This window comes from Megalops cyprinoides, chromosome 2, assembly GCF_013368585.1.
Source record: "Megalops cyprinoides isolate fMegCyp1 chromosome 2, fMegCyp1.pri, whole genome shotgun sequence".
Classification (NCBI taxonomy): domain Eukaryota; kingdom Metazoa; phylum Chordata; class Actinopteri; order Elopiformes; family Megalopidae; genus Megalops; species Megalops cyprinoides.
The window spans coordinates 63520093-63547266 of NC_050584.1; the positions used below are offsets into that span (position 1 = coordinate 63520093).

Below are 27174 nucleotides of genomic sequence, written 5' to 3' on the forward strand. Positions count from 1 at the left end.
TCTGACAAAAAAAGGGCCGATTCAAAGCTTCCCTATAGATAAACGGTATCCTGTTTGGAAACTGTAAACAAAATATAAACAATTACCTACCTAAACTCTAGCATGCGCAGGCTGCAGTGTCCCTCTCCATGGTAACGCCACCATTTACATGGAATCGGCGCTGTTGTCGAAAAAATGGAAAAAATGAGCAGGGAATCTTCCTTTTGCATTCTGTTGGCCCTTGCAGTGTTCGTACCTACACAACCCCTCCGTTTACATGACTCTACACGAGTGTGTAGAAACCGTGCCCTTTCTGTGATGGAAATAAAACCCATTATATAGTTCTCTCTATGTCTAGCGGACCTCACCATTAAATGACCAGTGTGAGAAGGTACGTCGGCCTAACAGAGAGCCTCAATCAAGAATGCTCAGCTCACCGAAGCGAACTGCACAGCTGTGTCTGAATTTGGTAAGCAACTAAAATACAAATTTTAAAAAATAATCGTCAAATGAAATTACACAACGGGATTCCTGCTGAACATTCTTTTTAGCATTTTTCTCTTGACGTGTCACATAATGCAGTGGTTGCACAAGAGATGGGACTGCGATCAAGGCAGAAATTTTTTGGCTGCACTGCGGGGATGGGATTCCTTCTAACCAGCCACCAGAATATGATTCATTTTCATAACACAACCAGGACAAGCTGTTCTTGATATCAACATCATTGTGTTTTTTTTCCCTACCGTAATCCACACATTACTGTTGTGTAATAATGGTCCCATGAAACTCTGCAGTTTATTTTTTTTATGTTGTCGGTTTGTTCTGGCTCTGCAATTATCCAATCAAATCTCTGCGCAGACCCTCTGGGTGTACCTCCCTCAACACAAAAGTCAAGTCCTCAATTTGTTCTGTAACAACACTAAAGGACAAGGCAATTAAAAGACCATGTAACAACACCGCAGTTAGTCCATCCGGCACACGAGTACAACACACATCCTAGACCCCCAGTCACCACATGCTGACATTTTCTCTCCCATCGTCATTTTGTCTGCAGTAACAGCAAGAATGATGGCTTACTTGCCATCTGCCGTCCTCCATCAGTGCTTCTCTACACTAAGCTCCACATTTTCCTCTGCGTCTTTTTTTAGCGGGTTGGGGATACAAAAACAGAATCCCTGCCGGTCTCCCCGTGTTTAACTAAATTTTGTTTGTGTCCTTGTTCAAGGATTTCACTCTCTAGTTTTGCGCCTGTCAAAACAGCTGGGGATATCATGAGCGGGTGCAACATTTTAATTGCAAATCAGACACTCACATCTTTGTTGTCATGGCATCCACATATCCACATATCACAGTGCTGAAAATGAATGCTTCAGATTTAATTGAACTGGAAATATTACTGTCCCCACCGGCAACAGCAACATTCCCCAGCGGAGACACAGTTAACTGTGTGTTATAAAACTGCAAAGGGTTTTAGAATATGATTTTGTTCTGTAGTGAGAGAACCTTAAAAGAGTCTTTTTCATTTTAAAACACTTACTTTTACAGGGAGTGAAAAGCGTTGAAATAATTTATAATCTTAAAGTCCATACAGACAGTGAATCTAATGCATAATCTACAGATCTGATCAAGTGTAAGATCCATCTAAGATATCGCTGACAGTGAACATCCGATCTCCTCAATATATAAATAATTGACAATATTGGTTGCTTTCATTCAACACTTTCATTAGCAGGTCTTCTGTCGTATTTTATACATAACAACCAGTCTACCACAAAAAAGCCATGCATATTCTGTAAAGTACTGTATACACCTTAGACTAATATCGGTGGATTGCGCATTCAATGAACTGATGTTTTATATGATCAAACATTTTACAGTAGAAACTCTTGCAGTACTGCAAGTAAGCCGTAAAACGATTGGGGTCGCTCTACTCCTGAAGTTTCGTGCCAACGTGTGTTACCATGAGTATGAACACAGTCGGACGCACCAGTTGAGCGCTTGGATGTCAGCTTCTTGATTGGTCGGAGTGGAAAAACGTCTTCAAGACGATTGGCCAGTCGTTCAAAAGTCCAGCCGTCTTCGTTCCCGGCGTTAGGTGACGGTTTGTTCTTTCCGCTGACGATACGCACTCGTCTTTCATTGGCGTAAACGGGTCACGTTGGGGTTTTAAGACAATCAGAAGCCAGTGCGCGTAATCAACGAAGAGAAAAGAAACGTGTGCGCTTTAAGCCGCAGACAGAAAGAAGGATTTGGATTTGCTGTGGCGTTTGGTCACGGGGTTTTTGCGCTGCTCTCTCCGTCAAACCATGTATAACAGTTAAGGATTGTTTGAACTGCCGATCTGAATAGAAGTGTTGCAGAGATTGGCCTGTCGACGTTCATTGACTTTGGGAAAAAACGTGTTACACGGGGATGTTTATCAACAAGTAAGTATTTTTGAATCTACTGCTTGCGTAACGAAATGTGTTGGCTAGCTGGCTTGCTATACAGCCATCGGGGTGTCATGCTAAAACCAGCTTGCTCGTCAGCGATCGAGAAATCGTAAGGTTACCTTAATGTGCTACTAGCTTGCTTTTATGCTTAAGGATAGCGAGCTTTTGTTGCTAGCTGTGTAGATAAACTGTTAGCTAACGTTACAGCAACTAACGCTCAGCGCAAGAGTGGAAAGCCAGGTAGCTGGCTAGCCAGCTAAGTGAATACCTCGGCTGACTTTTTGCGCTTCTTAAAGGCGCACGTCAAAATAACGTTACTTAACGTTACTAGCCTTGCTAGCAGACTAGCCAGTTAGCTAGTCCCGCCTTGCCTCACTGAGAGACTTCCATGCCCAGTACCGTAAGCGTACGTTTGGTTTAAAACACACACACACACACACACACGCACATGGCTTAGCTAACTGACGTTAGATATGTGGACACATAGATACACCAGATACTGATCTAACTGACGAGACGTGCGTATTGGTAACAGTTTTCCTTTAACAGAGTTAGCCGGCGAAATATCCAAGCTAGTTAACTATCCTTCAAGTCTGAGGCAAGTTTAGCCGTCAGGAACGGTGATCAGAGCTGCCCTCGCTGAAGAGACTGTCGTCTGACCCAAATTTTTTATGTGCTACCACTCGCCATGTATCGTCATAATTTAATTTAGAGATGCCGTACAGTATTTAAATCAGAGTCCAGGGATTCAAATGTTATGGTTTCGGTTATTTTGTACCTGCGCGTAAAGGCGATACTCTGTAACCACACTGGTAGACATCAGCGCAGCGACTTTGCCTAAATCTGAATATTGAAATTAAACCAGCTGCAGTATGAGGTGAATACAGTGCACCCCGATGTGACGTTACGTCTTATTTCCCCCTTAATTTAAATGACATCTAAGGGTAATTTATGCTACATTACTCAATACAAGTCAGGTAGAAGTCACTATAGTAGTTTTTTTTTCTCCCCAGTTCGAACGAATCCACTTTTGGAGATAGACATGTCACCTTTGACATGAAAGAGATTAGCGTTCACACCTGCTCCAAGAGATAAGATATCTTCCAATTTAAGTTTGTTTTTAAACAAAGTCTGTTTGACCTCGTGTCAGTGGTTGGATTTACTCTGAGAATATTGTTGATTCTGTCTTCTTTGTAACAGAATTTAATGGAATTTTTGTTTGTGTTGGCTAATTTTGTGTTGAATAGACTCTATGGTTCAAATTTAAGGGATACTTACACATATGTTTGTTATTACTTTTGATGTGTGGATTGCAAATTTTTACAGCAAATGTGGCCATCTGGCGAGTTTTGATTTATGTTAAACCTTTTGTAAAGTAAAAAAAAAAGTGGAAAAATTGTTTATTCACTTTATTTCACCCGGTGCAAGGAAAATGCATGGAAAGACCATTGTCTTTTGCCACAGGTTAGAGCCTAAGTGAAACTAAAAATTATGAATATGAGTTGTTTGATTGGGGTTTCTGGTTTAGTGTAAAGCCTTGTTTCCATTAACCTTGATTTGCTACACCTGAACCTTACAGAGTTGGCTCATTTTCCCAGAAAGTATCTGTTTTCACCTGTGGGTGACCCCAGAAAGGTCACAGCAAGTTGATGCTTACTCCCCTCTGCCCTGGTACACAAGAGCTAGATCATTTGTGGGGAAAAAAAGACAATTGCAACTGTGTTGGGTCGCTGTAGACATGAGAGCAGATCTTGCCCGGTTTTAATGTGCTTGGAGTGGTTGCATCGTGTACTGAAATCAGTTATCTATTTGCTTACCAGACACTGCAAGTGACTGCAATGGTCACTGTATTTTAAGCATTCAGCATTCTCTGCAAGTGCAGGGTCTCCCCTGGGCTTTGTGATGTCATAGAAGGTAAGGCGCAAAGTGCCCGGTGTACGCTCGACACCCACAGTCTGAGACCATCTCCCGCAGTCCGGTCTTTTGAATTCCACTGAATAAGATGACTGCGGTAATTGTGTTGAGTCTGGAAGGCTGACACAGGTGATCTAAATTTAGTTTCAGACCCCCCCCCCCCACACACACACACACACACACATACAGCCCCCTCCTGGCAGTGTTAAAATCATCCCTGCTAGAACGGATATGGTGATGCTGCGCATTAGGAGATATCCCTGAGGTGGGCTAGATAATTACTGCAGTGATTCAGGTCACTTGCGTATCGTAGAGGTACAATGGCTGTGCTCCAATTGGGATTTGAGATGGCAGTCTTCACATTACAAAGGTAATCACCACCCCTTGCCAGTGAAACAGTATACCTGAGATAAGTGGCCATTCATGCAGTGGTGCCATCCACTCATTGAACTTGGTCTTGATCTTCATAGTGACAAAATATTGATGCTCCTGTATGAATATTTGAGCTGGGTTTGCTAAATTTAAAGATCCACAGTAACCGAAAATCTACCTCTTTAGACATTTTGGGAAGGCCATAAAAATCCATAAAGCATCTTCTGGGCAAATTCGTCCTAAGAGGCAAACCTAACTTTGCATGTTGATGGTCCTGGCTTCATCATAAAGCTCTTTTAAATTTTTATGTATCAAATCAAAATCATTTTTTTTAAATTTGGGAATGTTGATTCAGGCAGTTAAATTAATAGAACGGTCCCAGCGGTTGAAGGTTTGGGGATTAAGGGCACTGAAAAAGGTAATGTAAACAGATCCCGCTAAAACCCACTGTAAACTCAGGGCTTGTGGCTCGGATTTGTGTGCGGTGCAAAGGTTGAAATGGACCGACGAAAGGCTTGTTTGTGCCTTTGGCAAACATACTAAAAATGCAGGGAAAACTGTAATGTTAAAGACTTGCATATTAATTCTACTTCAGTTATGCGCAATTCAGAGACGAACCTGGACCTGGTTTGCATTGTAACCACAAGGGCTATGTCCTCGACTTAGTTTAATGAATCTTGGAACTTTGGGTATTAGGAAAGAGTTACTTTAGGCCCAGAAGGGATTTGTCTGTACCTTTCAGTTATCGTCCAGTATTTCAATATGTGTTCCTATCTGGTTGGTGCTTTAAAATATGAGTTTTGATTGCTGATTTATGAATTCTTTGTTTGTCCAACCAAAAATTTTAAAGGAAAGAAAAACAAAACGGAGAACATGTTTTTGCAAAAATCTATTTGCCTTACTCTAAAAAAATAAATAAAATAGATACATATATTGGAAATGGGGATCCCACATTTGGAGTATGGATTTATGAAGACTGTGCGTGTGTGTGTGTGTGTGTGTGTGTGTGTGTGTGTGTGTGTGTTGGGGGGGAGGGGATGTCCCGTCCTTATATTCATAGTGTTCTCCTGATTCTGTGGTTCACGCCTTCTCCCCCACCAGCAGCAAAATCCCTCACCTTCATACCAAATCATTTGGCACATTTGCAAATTTGTGTTTTAACCTATAGCTCTTTGGGATGGCCACACAAAGTCATAGGCAACTTAGCTTGCAACCAGAAGGTTATAGATTCAAATCCTAAACATATGCACTGTTGCTGTACCCTCCCAGCAAGGCACTTGCATAGACTTGCAGCAGTATATGGTCACCTATATTTGGATGTGATGTAGAGGGAGAACTTTGTAAGCCAGCCCTACGGTAAGCTAAGCAAACAGATGATGTTGTTTCTTTTTGCTACGTCCGTTATAGCAGCTGTTACCAGGACCGTCATCACAGGGCTGTAGAGTTAAGAGGATGTGGTAGCAGAGGTGAAGAGGGGGTCACAGCCCTGGCACAGCCGGCACACAGAGGCCTCACAGTGGACAGAGTCCGTCTCATCCCCCCCTGCACCACCGCAGCTCCTGGACTGGCTACACACAGGCAGCCTCTGTTGGTTCAGAACACAGAGAGCCTGTCCATCCCCCCCCCTCTGTTTGCTGTGTGTCATTGACACTTGCGCTGCTGTTTGGCTGGTGGGAGAGAACAGCAGAAGAGGCTGCATAATCAGGAGGGAAGGACACGGCTCTCAAATGAAACTGCGCGCCGGTGTTGTAGTGTTTAACTCAACAAGAACGCCGGCGGCCGCCTTCTTCATACATGCTTAGCAAGCACCTTTTCGCCAAGGTGAAGTACTCCCAGCACAGTAGCTTACACTGTGCATATTATTCCTTTACACAGCTGTGTATTTGCTGAAGCAAAGCTGGGTTAAGTACCTTGGTCAGGGCTCCGCTGGCTGTGCCCCACATTGGAATCAAACCTGCGAGCCTCTGGTTCCGAGCCCAGTCCTACAACCACACGCTCAAATTTATAACCACAGCGATGTTTACCAGTGGAATATGTCTGGACAGCTGACAGCAGCCCAATCCTCTTGTTGTCTGGTCTGCGGGATTATTGTTAGTTTTTTTTCGGGAGATGTATAAAGTGAGACACGTCTCTGCCGCTTTCCTTCATGGTTAGTTTCATGACAGCTGAAGGCTTTTTTTCTTCTTGCTCTAACGAGCAGTAGCCAGACTGAGAATTTCAGCTGCATTATGTAGCCTTTCCTTTCTCTTCCTCTCTCCTTTTTTTCTTTTATTTTTCATTGTTCTTTTCTCTCTCATCTTTCATTGTATTTTTATCTCGGGCTCCTTTGTCTCTGCCTCCTCCTCTGTCATATCTTTCGTTGTATTTTTATCTCATTCTCACCCTTCTGTCTTCAGTCTCTCTCCCTTTTTCGCTCTTGCACAGAGTCCTTACATTTTTGGTTGTAGCTCATGTATATGAGTGCTGACAGGCCGGTACAGAATCCCGTTGCGATAAGTCAGCCTTGAATTACAACCACGAGCAGTTTGGTGTTGTTTCAGCTGTGCAGACTTTCTCTTTTCCAGGTGTCTAATTATAGACCAGACTTGGCTTTGTGTGTTTTTTTCTTGTCTTTGGGGCTAGGGGCTAATTCAGCTTTTTTAATAAGTTTAATAAGTTTTATTTTAAACTGCCTGATATTCGTGGAATATTTGTGTGTGTGTGTATGTATGTGTGTATGTACGTGTGTGTGTGTGTGTGTGTGTGTGTGTGTGTGTGTGTGTGTGTGTGTGAGAGACGGAGAGAGAGCGAGCGAGCGAGAGAGACCGCATGCCCCATTTTCTGAATTGGAAACATAAGAGCTCAGAATGTGTCAAGCCCTGTTCTTCTCCTTGGTGTGCCTTAAATGGCCGTGTCCACTGGGACGCGGTGACTGCGTTCGATGAATTCCATTAACACGCTGCCAGGTCCAGTTTACCTTCGTCTGCCTCTTGCATTCGAAGTGTGTGTTTTGGCAGGGGGGTGGGGGGGTGCATTATTGTAGTCCCACCCCCTACCCATGTGGAACTAACGTGCTCCTTCAGGAGCAGAAACTGATTATGTCAGTAAACGCGAGCAGTGTTATCATGGAAGAGCGTTTTCACCTTGGCGGCTGACCTTGTTATCAGGTTGAATTATTAAGTTCTCAATCAACTTTGTCTTTTTTTCAGTAAAGAGCAGGGGAGAAAAGTGAAGAGAAGTGAAAAATGTTTCTTGTAGAGTTTGTTAGCTCCTCTGGCCTTTCTTAGTTCTCAAGCGGTTGATATTGAAGGTCTTACTCATATCTAAACCTTTCTGTGCCAGATAGATGTATGAGGCCCTTATCTCACTTTAGCTTAGCCTAACCATGTGCAGTGGTCAACTGCACATATGCCTTGCCGATATTTGTGGGGTTTTTGTTTGCTTGTTTTAAGAAAAACCCATGTGTAGAGAGGAAGAAACAATGTTTCTTGGAAGGAAGGAAAGAAGATCCAGGAAGAGAAAAAAAAATGCTTTGTGTGTGTTTTTTTTATAATTTTGGCAAATTGCTAAGTTTGCGTTTTCTGTGCCTCTTCCTCTTTTGTCGCTTACAGAAATCCTTGTGCAATTTCATCTATTCTTGCTCAACCAATAGTCTTCGGTCACTTTTCCACATACACTCATTCAATCTAGTGTCTAGTGTAAAATTCAGAACTAACCAGTGATTAGACTTTGGCTAAACTGAGAGTTACCAGGGGTGAGGTAGGAAGGGTCATGTTTACCCAGACGCAGCAGGTGTAACCCCATTCCCGTTCCTGCCGCCCCGCTGTGGAGGCTACTTTTAGTTCCTACCAAGCACTTCAATCAACTAGAGGGGAAGAAAAGTGCAGACACACTGAATAAATGCCTCCTCATGCATCTTTCTGTCAGAACAAGCCAGGGCTGAGGATTACGGCAGTTATTCAACCGTAACATCCCTGACTGGACAGTTTAGATTTGGAATTCAGAACCTTGATGGTGAGGAGTTTTGTCCTTTTGCAGAAGCCTTGGTAACAGAGAACGCTTTGTACAGTAGTACAGCTCATTAGTCTGACTCTGACTTTCCTGCCTAAGAATTTGAGTGTATGTAGGTCTCTTCTCATTGTGTTGTTACGAGCATAACAGTGATTGGGTAGGAAAAAGAGGCGGGGGGCGGGGGCTTTTATATTATTCAAATATTCAACTTCGGGAGCCATGAAATACTTGAATAGCGAGCTACTGAAAATGCAAGTCCCTAGTAGAAACGCGGTCCTGGCAGTCGCCCTACTTCACAGAACACCGAAGGCAGTGTGAAAGGGTGTCAGATCCACATGGGCACTCTGTGGACAGCATCACACCTAACTAATAGCCCAGTCGCACCTAATTAATGAAGGGCTGCCACCGGAGGTAAGAGCCAGCACACACTGCGTTCCCCTGGGCCTGGCGATGCTGGCCGGCGTCTCCTAACTGGGCTTAGCAGGGAGTGAAATACCACAGTGCTAGTGGCTCCTTCCCCTTTGCACCATACAGGGCTGACAGCAGGCCGCGGTTCATTAAGGCAGTCTGCAGGCGTGTCCGCGTATCTGTCGGGTGGCCCGTTGCAGCTGTGCTTCCTGGGCAGCGATGGTACTTAATCAGCCCTGGTCAGTGGATGTACCCATCTGCCCCAAGTGCACAAGGCCGGCCACACCCCTGCCGTCTGATTGGAGGTTAAGAGACGGGGCGACGCCTCATTCTGAGTAAGGTGCTGGTGACTGGTGGGCTGCACAATGTGAACCAAGTGGCATATTGTTTTGGCAAAAATCAGACAACAGATGGCAAAATATTTTGTGATATTTGAATAAATGGTTTAATCTGGTTTTGCTTGTGCATTGGCAGGCTGTGAGGGGGTGAGGGGTGTGGTCTGAAAGGGACCATTACAGAGTTGCATAAGACGTGCACCATTATCCCCTCCCTGGGCTATTTTTGCAGTTGGTTGGTGGTTTTCTCTCTAAACTCCACAACCTGAATACACAACCATGTCAGCCACTGTGACACGGACCCTAGCACCGGGTTCAGGTTGAGCGCTTAGCGCCGGCCCTAAACTGCTGATGAAATATTGAGTTTCTCCCCACCCCGGCGGACAGCGAGCTCGGTTACGGTTATTGTGCCTGCAGTTTGGGGGGGAGGGGCACCTAGAGAGCAGAGCAGCTCCTGTTACGGGCTCTGAACCCCCGACACAAAGGCTGAGGGATCCGCTGTCACTTTCCCCGTCTGTCTCTCTCTCTTTTTCCTGTCTTTCTTTTCTGGTTCAGTTTCGGTTCAGCAGGCTTGTCTGCTGTTAGGTTGTCAGAGACGGCTCAGGGGAGATGCTCGAGGTTTTCGGCGCGCGGTTAGAGACTGCCAGAGCTCTTGCTCTGTCAGTTTGTAGCAGTATCAAAGTTTCATGTAGGCTGTGTGTGTTTTATAATATCTCTATATAACATTCCAGAGGGTGAGTGAGGGGGGAGGGGGGGGCTGGCGTCGTGGTCCGAGTGTGTGCGCACATTCATTCGTTCCATATGTACATTCATTCCTTTTTGGATAAAAGGGATTCGGCACTCCATCTTTCAGAACTGTATTGCGGTAAATCTGGGGGCATTTAGTGTAGCTAAAAGCATGTGTGCATGCGAGTAACCAGATGACCACTGTAACTTGTAATTACGACTTTGTAAACAGTGTGGGTGAAAAAGCAAGCATTGCACTGACCACCCCGGCTCCAGTCATGCTACGCCACGCCTTGAACCAGTTTCTCTTCCCCAGGGAGGTTCTGACAGACATGCAGGTCCAGATCCTCCTCCAGGTCAGTTGTGAGGAGGAGGGGAGAGAGGGGGGCTTCAGACGGGCTCGAAAAATCGCCCCACCCTCATGCCGTGGGCAGGGCCCCAAACGCCAGTCTTTGAGTTCTTATTCAGTCACAGACTGAGAGTGGCTGTTACTGCTACTGTCACTTGCTGTTAAGTAGGACACACACACACACACACACACACACAGCCCATCACACCGGTTTAGCTTAAAGGGAAATAACGGTGACGCAGAAGGGACGTTCTCACAGCGCCCCCTTCAGAGGAAGTTATTGGCAGGGCTCACAGAGGTGGGTGGAAGTGGGTCACATCCAGGAGGGCCCCCGCTGGGGGACGGGGTTTGGGGGGGTCGTGCCAGCCCTCCCCCCCGGGGCTCACAGTGTGCCAGCTCTGTCAGCACTTACCCCCTCTGAGGACACCCTGTTCCCAGCAGGACCCACCTCCGTAACCCCCCCCCCCCGAGACACACTCCTAGATGCAAAATGCTGATCCCCACATTTAACAAAACAGTGTTACAGATAACCACTCAAGAAGGTAAGGGAGAGTGAGGCTTCATGAACCAATGGGTGGAACTACAATGTATTGACCACTGACCCATATGAACCAATTGCAAGACTTTGCTCTCTATCCCAAACTTATGATTGGTTCACAGCAATAAGTCATTCATTCACAGCAATGAGTCCTTAAGCAGATGATAGCCCCACCCAGTTTAGGGTTCAGGAAACCACGCTCTCCCCTTGTTATTCTCAAACCACCTGCAGCTGCACTGGGCTTCAGGACAGGAAGAAGGATTAACCTGGGGCATGTGTGGGTGGATCAGCTAACTTTTCTCTGAATCCCACCCTTTTACCGTAAAAGACGTTTTTGCAACAGACGCACTGGAGCCAAGATCAACTCTGATTTTTTTTTTTTTTTCTCCTCCCCCGCTCACACTTTTGAGTTTTAGGGTTCACTGACCAGTGAGCAGGTTTGCAAACGTCCAACGGACGACAGACTCTGCATTCATTCCGGGAGAGAACGCAAGCTTGTGCGGAACTGGCTCCGGAGCCTGTTCTATTTTGGAGCTGGAGTGGACTTTTAATGAGAGGATAATTATGTGGCCCGAGTGCCTGGCTGACCTGCTTTTGTTTCTTCGGTAAAGACGTCGGCCTAGAAATGTGACTTGTCTACTTTTGAAGCGATGCAGGAGCACAATCAGCACAATTGCTTCCACATCAGCTGAGGGCGGGTTGCATTGTAATGGGCACAGTGTGCATTTCTTGGCAGAAAGTTTACAAAGCTGGCAGTTGCAAATGAAGACTCCGCAAACCCTCAATGGCAGAGCTGAATGCACGTAACGATCACAGTAACATAATACGTCATGGCAATGGAAAAGATTTAGTGTATGTTAATTGGATAGTAGATATAGTAGAGGTAATAATATGGCATATACGGGCAATTATATTTCTAAATGAGATGAAAGGACTTGATGAAACCAACATATAATGCCATCTTTCCAGTAGAGTCCCCCTGCTGTTGGTTTTAATCATTATTTTTAGTCAGTGCCATGTTAATGGTTTACCCATAAAATTCAGAGGCCTTTGCCCTGTGACATTCTGTTTGCAGACAGTTTGCTGCCAGCGTAAGGTAAGATCGTCCTGTCAGTGGTTGATGTGCCGAGGCAGAGAAAGACGGACTGTTTGTTTTTTGGTGAGTATGTGTGTTTAGCGGGATTTTGGTTTATCGCGCGCTACAGACACGGTTGCATTTTAAGTAGCACACCCTGAAGACTCCTCCTTTGAAGTCTCCCCTGCGGCGCGTCCTGCGGTCCTGCTCTGAAGTCTCGCCGCAGCACGCTTTTGCAAAGCCGCCCCACCGCGTTCACTCCACAGTGCGCCACGCGACATGACGTGGGTTCTGTGTCCCCCCCGTCGTTATTTTCGGAAGCGTTGGAGCCATTTGAAGTGGGCCCTCGCACCGCGGGGGTGAGGGGCGGCGGGGGGGTTGTTTTTTTTTTTTTTTTTTTTTTTTTTTGCGTGAGCCTCCGTTCAGGACGTCTCTCCAGGACGCCGGGGTCTTTTGTCTGCCTCCTTTGAGGTTCGGGAGGGCTTTGTGGAAGGCCTTTAGCGCTGGCGCTCCGGGGATGGCCTCGGGCCTTGGCAGTTGGATCGCTGCTCTGGGTGTCTGTGCCGGAAAATAGGATTTGGAAGCAGGATCTTGATGTGTTTCAACCATAGCTGAATTACCCCCCACCCTTCCTCGTCCTTCCTCTCCTTCATTGTCTCCTTCTTTGGCTTCCACTCTCCTGTCCCTCCTCTCTTGCATTCTGGGTTATGTCACTCAGTGATTCCACTGAAAGCGGTGTATTTTTATCTTAGCCTAAATTGTTTTTAAAATGCACTTCAGAAGTTATAAAATAAAATGACTGTGATTGTTGACAGTGTCTGCGATCCCCCGATCTGTCACTGAGTGTCCTAACCTGCTTTTTGGAAGGAAACGTGGTTCTTCCAAACCCTGACCCTAACTCTTCCTCTCCTTCATTGCCTCGTTCTTTTGCCTGTCTTTCTCTCCTCTCTGTCCTCTCCTGCATTCTGGGTTTTATCTGTCACAAATGCAACTGTAATTACTGAAAGTGGTGTATTTTTTTTTATCTTGCCCTAAATTCATTCCAAATTGCACTTCAGAAGGTACAAAATAAAATGTCTCTGTCATTGTCAGCTGTCGAAAGCCTCAGAACACTGTGCGGGGAGTCTGCAATTTGTCACTTAGTGTCCTAACCTGCTTCCCTTATCTGGTAGAACTTTACAAGGAAACATGGCCCTTCCAGAGTCCCGTCCCCCCCGTTGTCACCGCATGAGAATCCACCAGCCGCACACGAGATTCCAGAACGTTGTCTGCGCCAGCGTCACGCACCTCCGCGCTTCGGGTCCAACACACGTCCACGTGAATTACGCTCCCAAGACCAGGGCTTTGTGCAGGAATTTGGCTCAGTGTCTGGTGGAGGATTTGGTGTAAAATGTCAAACTGAATCTGGACAGTGCTCCGTGCGGATTATGGTAATCTTGAGGGTCAGCGTTGCCAAGGGTTTAAGGCTTTACTTCAAACGGAGGAAAGGAAAAAAAATCAAATACAGTATTTCAAGCTTGAAATCAAGGTTGCATCAGGAAAAAAAAATCTTAGTAGGCCGCTAATTCCAGGTGTCTTTTGTTTGTCTTTACGTTTTCGTTTGGGGCTCACGGTGCAGAACAGAGATGCATGTTACAGATGGTTTCCACGGTGCATGTGGAGGGATGTATATTGAGCCTGGAGTTGATTCGACCATGTTAGCAGAAATGATAAGCAGAAATGTGGGCTGATGCATAACAGGGGCGTTAAGCTATGGTTAAGCTTAAAGTTGTATTGTAGTAGCTGTTTGGAAAGGTTAAGTCCTTTGACAGCACTTAAACCCACTGTGGCTGTGTTTCCCCACTATGACACTACATTTTAAGGACAGCACTGATGATTCAGTATCTCTGCAGCTAATTGCCTATCCCTACTGATTGCACTTTTGCAAGTCACTCTGGATATGATCAATCTGCTACATGATTGAAATGTGCACAAAAAGGAGATTAAACACGGTTTTATTTTCTTTTCATTTTCAACATGGAGATTGGAGTTCCTGTCTGGTTATCTGTTTGGAAAAAGTAAACCCGGACAAAGACTTCGCAAGCAGATGCAAAGGCGATCCACCCAAACACTTTCACTGGGTTTGGTCTCCTCTATTGCCTACAAACCTCCTGCAAAGGCATTCCCAGTTCCCTTTTAGGAGGTGTTGTTAAAAAAAAAAGCAGAGAGGATGAGGGGACATCTGCCTCAGAGTGTGATCTGGGGACGGCCCACCTTTGCCCTCCAGAAAGCTCTGAGTTTGAATTAAACTCATCAGGTTAATTGTTTACAACAGGCCTGTTAACTGCACCTGTAGAGCTGCAGTGTCTGCAGAATTTTGGCCCTCCATGCGCTTAAAGCCAACCACTTCCACTAATCATTGTCTTTAATTGAACCAATTAACCCTCCCTCCCGAGTTCTCAGAGTGTTTTTGTTGGACAGTACAGCTTGCTGGCTTATAGTGCTCTAGGACCTCAAGGAGTCGAGCAGAGCCGCTTGTATACTTGATTGAGAAGCCGACAATTTGATAAAACATCAGCATGTTTCGAGGTAGATGGGAAAATAGCCTCTCTTCACACCTTCTTTGACCTTGTCTGGATATGAACTAATAATTGTAGTATTAGTCATATTCAGCCTTAATGGATAATGATGTGTGTGGTTCTGAATGCATAAACATGCTGACATCCTGATATTCTAATTTATGTAATTATAGTTTTTCGAATGCAGTTTTACACAGAGGGCCAACTCGGTATGCAGTAAAGCCTGGGAGAATTCTCTTGTTTGAAATGAGTTTTCATTGAAGAAGGAGAAAAAAAAACAGATAAGGTTATATATTAAAGTTCCTAATTAGTGATGGGTAGATAAAAAAAAAAAAAAAAATTACCAAGAGAGTTCTGTAATTGCCCAAGACATACATAATGAGTTCTGAGATATGTTTGTTTTGATCTAATTTCAAATGAAACTTTTCTTTATGTCCTGCTGAGCAGTAAAGTTTGGATTGTTGTAACAGTGCTGTTGCTAAGTCCTTGAGCAGTGGTGGTAATTATGTGATTGTTTTATGCCCTGGTGGGGCCTGTTTTCGCCTCACTGCCATTTAGAGTTTGGTGCTCCAGCGAAGGAGAGCATTTCGGAAACGCACAAGCGTGTTATCAGTGACTCTCATGGCTGAATAACCTCGTCATATTTCAGAACCTCCGGGAGCTGCACTCCTGAAATCCAGCTTTGTTTGTTTTTATATATTTATTTATTTATTTTTTTTTATCTCTCCCACTCTCCTGAAATCCTGTTTCATTCTTTTTTTTTTCTCTCCCGTTCTTTCTCTCTCTCTGGTCTCTCTCTTTTTATCTCTCTCTCTCCTTCTCTCTCTCCCTCTCGCCTTTCTCTCTCCTTTTCTCGCCTCTCTCTCTCTCTCTGTCTCTCTTCTCTTTTCCCTCTCCCTCTCTCCTTCTCTCTCTCTCTCTCTCTCCTTCTCCCTCTCTCTTCTCTTTTCCCTCTCCCTGTCTCCTTCTCTCTCTCTCTCTCTCTCTCTCTCTCTCTCTCTCTCTCTCTCTCTCCTCAACAAGGGGCTTGACGATGGAGCGCCGGCCATGCTAGGGCTACCATGGGCAGCGTCACACTGCGCTACTTCTGCTATGGGTGTCTCTTCACGTCGGTGACCTGGTCCGTCCTGCTCTTCCTGTACTTCACCCTCAGCCAGGAGAGCCAGCCCCCCAAGCATGTGCCCGTCTCGGGGGTCTCCTCCTTCAGCCGCCAGCACAGGTTCCAGCCCCGCTTCACCCGGAGCCCCAACGACGGGCCCAGGGAGCAGCCCCATCGGGCCGCCGCCCAGGGCAGGAAGCAGGTGGACCTCTCCCCGGAAATGGGTACGTTGGCCGAAGCCGGCCCTAGAGCCCCTGCCTGTGGGATATGGGTTGCCAGGTTTTTCATGATTCCCCTTTTATTGAGTCATAAATCAGCCCGGCCCTGCAGCAACTGTGGGAGCAGCGTTGCCAGGTTTTGCAGTATATCCCCCTCCGTCATCGAGTCAGAGATCCCCCGTTTGAATCCATGTGCACAGGTTTTGGCTGGTGCCTCCACCCCTGAACTGTAACAGTCACCAGCTGTAATTAAGCTGACATGAACAGCATCTCTCCCCCCCCAGTTTTCTTTTCCACCAGTGTGAAAATTGTGTGTGGGGATGCAGTGTTGGCCTGTGTCGGGCGCAGTGTTGGCTTGTGTTGGGTACAGTGTTGGCCTGTGTCGGGCACGGTGTTGGCTTGTGTTGGGTACAGTGTTGGCCTGTGTTGGGTACAGTGTTGGCCTGTGTCGGGTACAGTGTTGGCCTGTGTTGGGTACAGTGTTGGCCTGTGTCGGGTACAGTGTTGGCCTGTGTTGGGTACAGTGTTGGCCTGTGTTGGGTACAGTGTTGGCCTGTGTTGGGTACAGTGTTGGCCTGTGTCGGGCACAGTGTTGGCTTGTTTTAGGCTGGATAGTCTATTGTTTCAGTTGTGAGTTTTTAATGTGTTTTTCTGGCTGGTTTGCTCATTCTTCCTCCTGTCTCCTCTGGAATGATAGGCTCGGTGTTGTTGTACTAATACGATAACACGTTTCCTCTGCGGGCCGTCTCTGAGGCTTCCTTTGGCTGTTCATTCGGCCTGCGTTGTGCTAAAGCTCAGACCTCAGCTGCACACAGCAAGCACAGCAAATAAAGAACATCGTTTTTAATTCCCTCCCAAAAGAGAGCTTGGTTTACGGGCATACACCAAGTGAAGTTCTCCCTCTCTACATTCAATGCAAACCAGTGTTCAGAATCCCAGGTCCTGAATCGGAATCCTCGGCTCCGTCCTTGGAGCCGGCGCTGTTGATTCGGGAACCGTGCCCAGCTCGTATTTTGCCCCTGCACCTGTACGCCTCGTTCCCCCGTTCATGGGAACGCTTGAACTTCATTCCAGGGTGGGTCCTGGTGAAGCGAAGCCAAGCCTACCGGCCCCAGATGAATTCCTCCGAATTTATTTCGGGTTTCTTCGGCTGCACTTAATTGCTGTCAGACATTTATTGCGCACATAAAATGGCACACGGCTCCCTCTTAGTCGAGCACCTCTTGGTGTAGGTTATGGCATTCTGACGGCCTGACTTTCAGTTGAATCTATATAATAGTTAATAATCCATAAGAACAGTTCATAATGCACTTTTTTCCCCCCCAGAGCTGATCATTAAACGAAAGAAAGGGGTGTGATTGTGAGCAGACTTTGTCACCAGTATTACACAGGATTTCATGAGATATGGTTTCGTTTTTTTTTTTTTTTTATTTTGTCTGGAACAATCGAACAAGTCAGGGCGAGTCGATATATCCCACAGTGCATAGCCCCGAGTACATGAACCTCGAATGAATATTTTAGCTTGGCGTAGCAGTCATAAAGAGCTTGTGCTTTCGGTTTTGAAAAGGCAGCAGAGCAGGTTTTTTATTGGAAGAAGCTCTTCCAGATGGGAAAGCTTCCTCTCGCAGCCAAGGTCACTGGTCCTTAGCCTGACTTCAACAAGAGAGGGTGCCTGCCTGTTGCCATGACAACTCCCACCTTCTGCCCTGGGCCTGATTTTGATTTTGACAAAAAAAAAAAAAAAAGGTACTCTCCAATGTCACATTTTACCATTTTGCCACACACGAGCACTGTTATTGCATATTGGTGCACATTTGAAGTGTGGCTACATGTTTTGTTATGTCTTGTTTTGTTTTCATTTCAGTTAGTTTTATTTACCTGGAGTTTCTGTCGCAGGTATGATCTTTAACGAGCAGGATCAGGAGATCCGAGACATGGGGTACCACAAGCACGCTTTCAACGTTCTCATCAGCAACCGCCTGGGGTACCACAGAGACCTGCCCGACACCAGGAACGAAAAGTGAGTGTGCCCTGAGGGAACACAGCACCACTCAGAGCTACAGGAAGGCCTTACAGGAACACAATAGAGCACAGTGCAGCAACACGTTACAGGAACACGTTACAGGAACACGTTACAGGAACACGTTACAGGAACACAATAGAGCACAGTGCAGCAACACGTTACAGGAACACGTTACAGGAACACAATAGAGCACAGTGCAGCAACACGTTACAGGAACACGTTACAGGAACATGTTACAGGAACGCGTTAGATGAGCACAGAATAGCAACGCATTACAGGAACATGTTACAGGAACACATTAAAGCACAGTGCGGCAGTGCATTACAGGAACATGTTACAGACCTCACTCAGAGCCCAGCGGAAGGTCCGTGCCTCACAATTCTCCAGCACAGACTGCCACAGAAGGTCCAGTGGTTATTTGAGAGGTATGTTTTAATAGTACATCATTTTTGTTTGGCAGCAGCATGGCTTAATGGTGAGGTTGCCAATTTAATTCCATGGTGGGGAGCTGCTGTTGTACCTTCGGGCAAGGTACTTACCCCAGTTGCTTCAGTAAACATTCAGCAGTACAAATGGATAAAATGTAAACTGCATAAGGCCCTCAGGGTGAGATCAGGTAATCTAATCTCTCTGCTCAGCAGACTCCACTGTGTTTGGTGTAACATCCATTTATGCAACATTTTAGGAAAGCATTTTAGCGAAGCGATTCAGATTGAGTTCATTCGTCCAACGCTCAGTGGCAATGCCCCGCCTGAGAATCGAACCGACGACCCTGTAGTCGGTCCTGCACGCTGACAGGCGGCCCCTCTCCCCCTCCCTGACCCCCCGCAGGTGTAAGGAGAGGGCGTACCCCGTGGCGCTACCCTCGGCCAGCGTGGTCATCTGCTTCTTCAACGAGGCCTTCTCCGCTCTGCTGCGGACGGTGCACAGCGTGCTGGACCGCACACCCGCCTACCTGCTGCACGAGGTCATCCTGGTGGACGACAACAGCGAGCTGGGCAAGGCCTCCCTCTCTGCCTGCGAACGGGGGGGTGGCGGGGGTGGCGTGCGGGGGTCGCTGGGGCTTTGTTTGGGGGAAGTGGAGCAGGGAGAAATGAGCTGGTGGTTCAGCGCTGCCTTTGGAATGTGTGCCTGTGTACTGTGTGTGCCTCTTTGTGTAGGGGTGTTGGTGATTGTGTGTGTGTGTGTGTGTGTGTGTGTGTGTGTGTCCTACTTAACAGCAAGTGACAGTAACGGTAACAGCCACTCTCAGTCTGTGACTGAATAAGAACTCATAGACTGGCATCTGGGGCTCCGCCCACGCCACAGCGTAATGGCGGTGTGATTTTGCGAGCCCGTCTGAAGCCCTCCTCTCTCCACCCCCCCACAGCGGACCTGAAGGAGGATCTGGACGCGTACGTCCGTCAGAACCTCCCCGGGAAGGTGAAGCTGGTTCGGAACCAGAGACGCGAGGGTCTGATCAGGGGCAGGGTGATCGGGGCGTCCCACGCCACAGGTAAGCGCTGACATGCTCAGTTCTCTCCGGCTCCACGTGACAGCTCCATAACTCCTGTGAGGAAGTGGCGCGGTAACACTCCGCGCCACTTCCTCACAGGTAACACAGTTCTGAGATTGCCTAACCTCAGGTTCTTTCCTTTACTGGTGTCTTGTGGAAAAAGCCACACGCTGAGGCTCAACATTGCAAATTTACCAAGCATTTTACCCTTTTATCCTGCATGGTGTGTGTAAAGCTCATGGTGTACCATCATGTTTGATTTCCCATGATGCTCTGTATCCCCTGTGAAGTTTCCCCTAACAAACACTATTGAATATCTGTGCAGTAATGGCAACATCACACCTGAGAACTCTTAAGTTGGCTTGCATTTGTATGTATAGGGCTTTAATTCAACGCTCTTTGTATACAGAATTTTTGCTTTAAGCTTTAAGTTTGATTAGGCTAATGGTTTGTGGAAAGCATACTTTTCTGGTCACAAATGCAAGTTTTCACACATTAAACTGTAGTTCTACATGGAAATCTCAGAATCTTGTCAGAATGAGTGGTTATACAGAAGAAAAGAATATCATGGGGGCTGAATGTCTTTACATATGCAGCTGTATCCCCAAATGAAGCTCTCTGCAGTCCACCCACACATCATGTTCCTCCCCTGGTCTCTGATTGGTTGGTTTGGTATTTCCACTAAACTGTGATTTGACGGTGGTGGTTACCCCTTGCTTGACCCACTCCCACATCCCACACTTTGATTGGGTCGTGGTGATGCACTCCCTGATTGGTCCTTGCTCCGGCAGGGGAGGTGCTGGTGTTCCTGGACAGCCACTGCGAGGTGAACGAGATGTGGCTTCAGCCTCTGCTGACGCCCATCAAGGAGGACCGGCGCACGGTGGTGTGCCCCGTCATCGACATCATCAGTGCTGACACCCTCATCTACAGCCCCTCCCCCATCGTCCGGGGCGGCTTCAACTGGGGGCTCCACTTCAAGTGGGACCCCGTGCCCCTGTCCGAGCTCAACAGCCCCGACGGAGCCGTCGCGCCAATCAGGTACCCGTGGGAAGCTCTCGAACCCGACCCCCCGCTTCCTCTGACCCACCCCCCTGCTTCCTGTGGACCCCCCCTGCCCCTACACACACACACGTCTGGCATTACCCATGGTGAGAGAGAATGAAAGAGACAGGGAGAGACAGAAGAGTCTAATAGCATGTACAGGTGATTTGCTGTGTGTTGAATTGACCAGATTTACTTGCCATTCTATTATCAAGGGTGATGTGCATTTTAAAGCATGGTAGAGTTCAGAAAACAAATAAGCAGACCTAATGCAAAACAGTACCACACAACCACCTGAACAGCAACAAGAATGTAGCATATCCCAGAGTGTAGCAATATGAGTCTTAGTTACATTGCATTCATTTTCACCAGTGCAGTTAATAGATATTACATTATTGTCATTTAGTAGGCACTCCTATCGAGAGTGACTTACATAGGTAATAAATGTATCCATTTATGCAGCTGGATATTTACTGACGCAATTGTGGGTTAAGTACCTTGCCCAAGGGTACAGCAGCAGTGCCCCAGCGGAGAATAAAGCTAGCGACTGTTCGGTGTTGAGCCCAGCTCCTTATCGTTATGCCAGACATCTTCCAGATATACAGGCTCAGCTGGTCTTAAGAACCAGGGGTGTTACTCTGTTACTGCTATCCGTTATTATAAGAATATTGTATGTAGTGCTGGAAAAATACCATGCAAAGTACATGCTGCTGAGACAGTGAAGCCGGTGCGTGTTGAATGTGTTGAGTTTTCGCTGTGTGTGATGTCTGTGGGTAGAGCTGGTCTGTCTGTAGGTACAGCTGCCAAAGCTCTGTTTTTTTTAACACTAGATTAAAAATTGAAGTAACAAACTTCAACATTTCCACTGAATTCCTCAACGCTGAGACACATGCACAGCAAACACTGAGGTATCAGTGTTCAGACACTGAAGGAAAAGAGGAGAAAAGGTGATGAGGGGAACGATTAAAAACCACAGACGGAAAAACCAGAGAGACTTTTCCACGGTCTCTTTTTTCTTTATAACAGTAAATGCCTCGGTGATGCAACCGAGCTTTCACAACCCTGGAGGAAGTGTGAGACGGAGGGAGTGGCTGTCCGGGAGCGGCGATGAGGCTGTCGAAACTGGTCATCTCGCTGACCGCGGAACTGACCTTTTCTCCTGCAGTCTGTCTCAGCAGCACTTCTTAACTGGTGCCTCTTGTAATATTTAAAATTGTTTTGTGAAGCTGTGGGCTCTATCTTGATTATCTGGTTGGGCAAAAAAAAAATCCCAGTGTCTCTGCTGAGTCCTGTGATCCTCTCCTGAGGGATGATGGGATACCTACAGAGAGCTGTGCTGTCCTCACTGCCCTCGCTCTTTTCAGAGCTTGTTTACCGTGGTAAAATTGTTTTTCATTCTTATTGGTGAAAACACCAGTCTTAAAGAAGGGAACGTTATTTTCCAGGATTCCATGTTCCATTAACGTTGCTGCAAGTACAAGAGTGAAATCCTGGCTGTTGTGTGGCTTGGTGGAACTACAGCCCTGATGCCCGATCAGCAGATGGGCGTGGCCCTCTGGGACATCAACAAACTGGTGCTGAGACCTGTGGAGAAATCACCCCTGTCATTCAGGGAGCGATTACAGAGACAGATTTTGACCAGCGGGTTGCAGTTTCCAATACTAGGCATTGCACTGCAATTGAGTTTGCCACAAGTGACACCGCACACTCTTAGCTGTTTTCACAATTACATTACATCCATAGTCTTACATAGGCTACAGTTTTATCCATTTATACATCTGGATATTTACTGAGGCGGTGCCCTGGCAGGGAATCAAACCAGCAGCCTTTCGGTTGCGAGTCCTGCTCTGTACCACTGCACCACACTCCTGCCACCAGGTGAACAGGGGGCGCCAGACACTGAAATTCTACGGCAGTCAGCACCGGGCAGAACAGAAACCCACTGAAGGCTTTCTGTGGAAAAGGGCCTTGGGTGAGAGCAGGGTCTGACTGCGTTCTGTGTAGGTGTGCCCCTAAGCGAAATGCCCACGCAGAAGCCCAGGCCGTGGCGGTGCTCTCGCCTCGGCGCCATTAAACAGATCAGGCGTGGGTGGTTGCGTGGCCCAGCGGTTACAGAATCCGGGCTCTTAACCAGCAGGTTGCAGGTTTGATTGCAGCCTAGAGCAAGGCGATTAATCTGAGTTCCAGCTATGTAATACTGAAGTATAATACAGTTACATTTGCATTTACATGCATTCATTCGGCAGCTAATTTTATTCAGAACAATTTACAAGAAGTGAAGTCGGTAGCGCTAGGCAATCCGCTGCAGAGACACTGAGTCATTAGTGCTGTCTTTAAAACACAGGGCATTGTGGGAAATCTTGCCACAAGGGTTGAAAGTGCTGTTGTAGGAGGCTCAAACTTTAAATAATGACCGCAAATTTCCAGACGCAAGGGTTGTACCTCCACAAGTTTATATCTCCACAACATGTTTACCACTGAGCTTATGCTGCTCGCTGCAGGCTGGTGATGCTTTGATGTTTGTGTGTCTCCATCGTGCAGGTCTCCGACGATGGCCGGCGGCCTGTTCGCCATGGACAGGAAGTACTTCAACGAGCTGGGCCAGTACGACAGCGGTATGGATATCTGGGGAGGCGAGAACCTGGAGATCTCCTTCAGGGTAAGGACCTCCGTTCCCCTGGGGGGTGATCTGATCCCCTGGAAATCTCCTTCAGGGTTAGGACCTCCGTGCCCCTAGGAGGCGATCTGATCCCCTGAATATCTCCTTCAGGGTAAGGACCTCCGTGCCCCTAGGTTGTGATCTGATCCCCTGGGGATCTTCGTCGGGGTTAGGACCTCCGTGCCCCTAGGGGCCAGTCTGTTCCCCTGGAGATCTCCTTCAGGGTGAATACCACCATGCCCCCAGGGGATGGTCTAATCCATGGGGCTGTTCTGCTAACTACCGGCCCGTCGGCCACCAGTCAGAATTCGTCAACGTCATCCATGTTGTTTTCCTTCAAAAGTTTTCCCTCCTCTGATTCACTCGCTAAATCAAATCGTGTGAATCCAATTGAGGATTTCCCTGAAGGAAGGGGGGGAAAGAAAAACAAGTAAAAATAAACAGCCAATGGCATAATGCCTCACTGTGTTGAAATGAGATTTTATTTAAAGTAGGAGTGCCAGAAATGACATGTTAGTTGGCTACGCGATCGTGTCTGACCCAAACATTCCTGTTTCTTTATAAAGCGCTCTCGACTCACTCCTGTTACCACATAACAGTCGCTCATAATTTATTTTCCATTTCTGGAAGCCAGCGCCTCGGGGCACTTTCCTTTGCACTTCATTTTTGTGCTCTAATGTCCACGGCTCTACCATGGTCCAGCAGACAGTAAGCATCACAAAGGGAGCCAGAGCAATTTGGCTCTATTTGCCGAGTGAATTGTCCTTTTGAGGGACAGTATATCTTGTCCTGAACCATCACTTTACACTCCTAGACAGACTCCAGGCATGATGCTGTTCTGGTTATGAGAACAGGGTGCACACAGCACACGGGTCCAGTGTGCTGGACTATCAGCAGGTGGGAATGACATACGGTTCTGACCTGGTCTGGTCCTGACCCGGCAGATCTGGATGTGCGGGGGCCAGCTCCTCATCATCCCCTGCTCACGGGTGGGGCACATCTTCCGAAAGAGACGGCCCTACGGCTCGCCTGGAGGTCAGGACACCATGGCCCACAACTCCCTGCGGCTGGCCCACGTCTGGATGGATGAGTACAAGGTGGGTGGAGGGTGTACGGGTCTGGGGGGAGGGGGGGGGGGGGGGTTATGGGCGTGAGCTGATGGTAGCATGTAGCCACTGAAGGGAGAGGGGGTGCAGGTAGTCAGTAAAGAAGTAGTCACAGATAGAAAAGGTGGGAGGGGTAACAGCTGATATCTGGATGTAGTCATTAAAGGGACTGAGGGAGGGTGCGTGGCGTGGGGGCACAGCTACAAGGCTTTAGGCTTTCTACTCCCAGAACTCCAGCTGTTTCTACAGGCTGAGGTTTGTAGTGTGCAATCTTCATTTCATAAACCAGATGCACACAGACAGGCTTCTCAGCATTCTCTCACTCCCTGAGCTTGGTATAATGGGTAAAAACCATCTGCACAACCAGCTGTGCTGATCTCAAAATTGCATTTTAGGCCCGTCCTACCAGCACAACCTCTGCACTTACCCGTGAGTGCTGGGGATAGGGAGTGCGTCTCTCTCACACCCACATACCTGTAGAGGCTGTTTTTCAAACTACAAGTCCCACAATGCATCACAGTGAAGCGAGTGCCATTTGGAGGATAGGCGCATTTCTGTCGACGTCCATCTCTACTGAGTGGTTCACAGGTGCCTGCGCTGAGTTGCAGGGTGAGATAAGGAGACCCTTCTGACGAACCCCCCCCCCCAGTGGAACAAAGCTTTGGGCTCCCTGTCCTTTTCGGCTAGGGGTTGAATCCGGGGTGTAGGGCTCAGTCTGTGCTTAGAAGGAGCAGCTTGGCTGCCTGAGCCATGTGAGTTACGTGGGCAGCAGTGTAGCTTAGTGGTTTAGGAGCAGGACTTGTAACCAAAGGGTTTCTGGTTCAATTCCCCGATAAGGAGCAGGGCTCAACACCGAACAGTTGCTAGCTTTATTCTCCGCTGGGGCACTACTGCTTTACCCTTAGGCAAGGCACTTAACCCACAGTTGTCTCAGTAAACGTCCAGCTGTATAAATGGATAACATCGTAAAAACCTGTAACTGATGTAAGTCGCTCTGGATAAGAGTGTCTGCTAAACACCAGTAATGTAATGTGAGCGAATATGTATCTGGACAATAATGAATGGGCTGAAGGTCTCAACAATAGCAGCCTCGAGTGCAGTGCTAAATATGCATATATATACATGTAAATATGCACATCTACGCAGCATTTCTCAGGAACAGGACAGATACTGCTACAGGTAGCATTCCAGTGTAGGTGAAAGTGCTTTAATAACTTCATTCCCTTAAGGACAGACAGCATGTGACACCCCTTACAGGGACTGATTCATCTGTAATCTGAGCAAATGATTACAAGCTTTAAAAGTTTTAACAGCATCTAAACAGAGAGAGGGAGTGAGAGCGCTGCTTGCTAATTCAGTTACACATTGACATTCGCTGACTTATTTAACCACGGGCTTGACTGCGGCCATGTAATTGCTGCGTTCTGGCTTGGTAATGAGCCCGGCTTTTGTGCTTCACACGAGCCAACAAAAACCCCATCCGTGGCTCTTTCGGGTCTTTCTGCAGATCACAGTCGGAATGTGACCGTAATGCGGTCAGAGAAGGTTACTCGCTGCGAGTTAGTGTGAGCGCAGGCTAAGCTGCGCCTTTGTGTGGGTGAGGGACGTTAAGAGGCACTTTGCTCGAGTTGAAGGGTTTAGCGTCAGGATCATCTCATCGTCGGCTGATGGTTAGCGTGGCGGGTTCCCGCGGTGCTAGAGGGTAGCCAGGGAGAGATTAGGAGGGCTGTGTTTCTGCACACAGTCTACCTGGTCCTCGGGTAAGAGTGGCGGGGAACAGAAAGTGGAGGTTTGTGGTGGCTTGTGGAGGCTTGTGGTGGTCTCTGGTGGTCTCTGGTGGCTTGTGGTGGTCTGTGGTTGTGGGATGGGGGCCAGGCGGGGTGGGGCGCGAGTGCTTTTGGACTTTTGGACTTCGTCCTGACACACTCATCCGCAGTGTAAACAGAGGCCTGGCGATCGCTCTGTAGGCCCCAGGCGAGATGTGGCTTCAGCGGAGAGAGGCGTGGGTGTGCGGTTCATGTGGCTCATACCGACTCGCTTCAGTGGATTTGGACTTATGCAACTCTAGAGTACATCTCTGACTGTATCATCTCCACACTGAAATATCTGGCCCAGTTTGAAGAGAAAATAATTGCTTATGTGTTGTTTTTTTTTTTTTTTTTTTGCAATGTTTGCCTCTAATTTGGTCTCAGGGGTATTTTTTACAATGTCTTTGTTATCCTCATACTCATGCATTGTCTGGAAAATTATTTTTCAATAAGAGGTTCCAAGGTTTCGGGATTCAAAGGGATTACTTCAGGGAGTTATTTATGGATTAGTGGAGAGCTACGAAATAAAAATTTAATGTTTTATGATACACACTCTCTATCAAGCACTGCTGGTATGGAGCATTCCAAACCATGTCCTTGAAGCTTTTCAGCCATGAATCTGTCTCCCCTCCAGACCATGATGCAGGCTGGCCTCCCTGTCAGACCCAGCTTTTCATTACAGTAGACATAAAAGGAGATATACAGCACAACACTTCAGAAGGAGCTGTTGTAACTCGTATCACGTACAAATGCCAGTAATTATGTAGCATCATCTCGTGCAAGTGTGTCAGTGTGAGGTTTCTACATAGTGGTGATTTAATTTAAATTAACTGATTGATTAATGAGTTATTGACTGAAATACGCTTGGAGCATGACCTGCTGAATGAGCGAGGTTTGCTTTTCCATTTGATTTTTGAACAGTTGAATGGTCAGCTCTTTTTTTTATATCTTCATCCGCTCATGAAAAGCTCTGGCCTGGCATCAAATGCTTGATCAGACCGTCAGATCAAATTAAAATGTTTCTCCTCTGAGAGAGCATTTTGCGT

The 27174-nt window shown here is 47.1% G+C and overlaps 1 protein-coding gene across 3 annotated transcripts in view; it reads left to right on the top strand.

Annotated features, from left to right (window-relative positions):
* The first annotated feature begins 2183 nt into the window (after window positions 1–2183).
* galnt11 (UDP-N-acetyl-alpha-D-galactosamine:polypeptide N-acetylgalactosaminyltransferase 11 (GalNAc-T11)) overlaps window positions 2184–27174 on the top strand; it is a 32776-nt gene continuing 7785 nt past the window's right edge. Inside the window, exons 1-8 of one of the 3 annotated variants that reach the window (XM_036521057.1) lie at window positions 2184–2405; window positions 15700–15999; window positions 17890–18013; window positions 18848–19014; window positions 19386–19511; window positions 20303–20552; window positions 23097–23214; window positions 24159–24311. In XM_036521057.1, the coding sequence (XP_036376950.1) occupies window positions 15738–15999; window positions 17890–18013; window positions 18848–19014; window positions 19386–19511; window positions 20303–20552; window positions 23097–23214; window positions 24159–24311 (1200 nt within the window). In that variant the 5' untranslated portion in view covers window positions 2184–2405; window positions 15700–15737. Of the gene's footprint in view, window positions 2406–12144; window positions 12203–15699; window positions 16000–17889; window positions 18014–18847; window positions 19015–19385; window positions 19512–20302; window positions 20553–23096; window positions 23215–24158; window positions 24312–27174 lie in introns of those variants that run through there. The other 2 variants (XM_036521055.1, XM_036521056.1) reach the window with 2 other exon arrangements.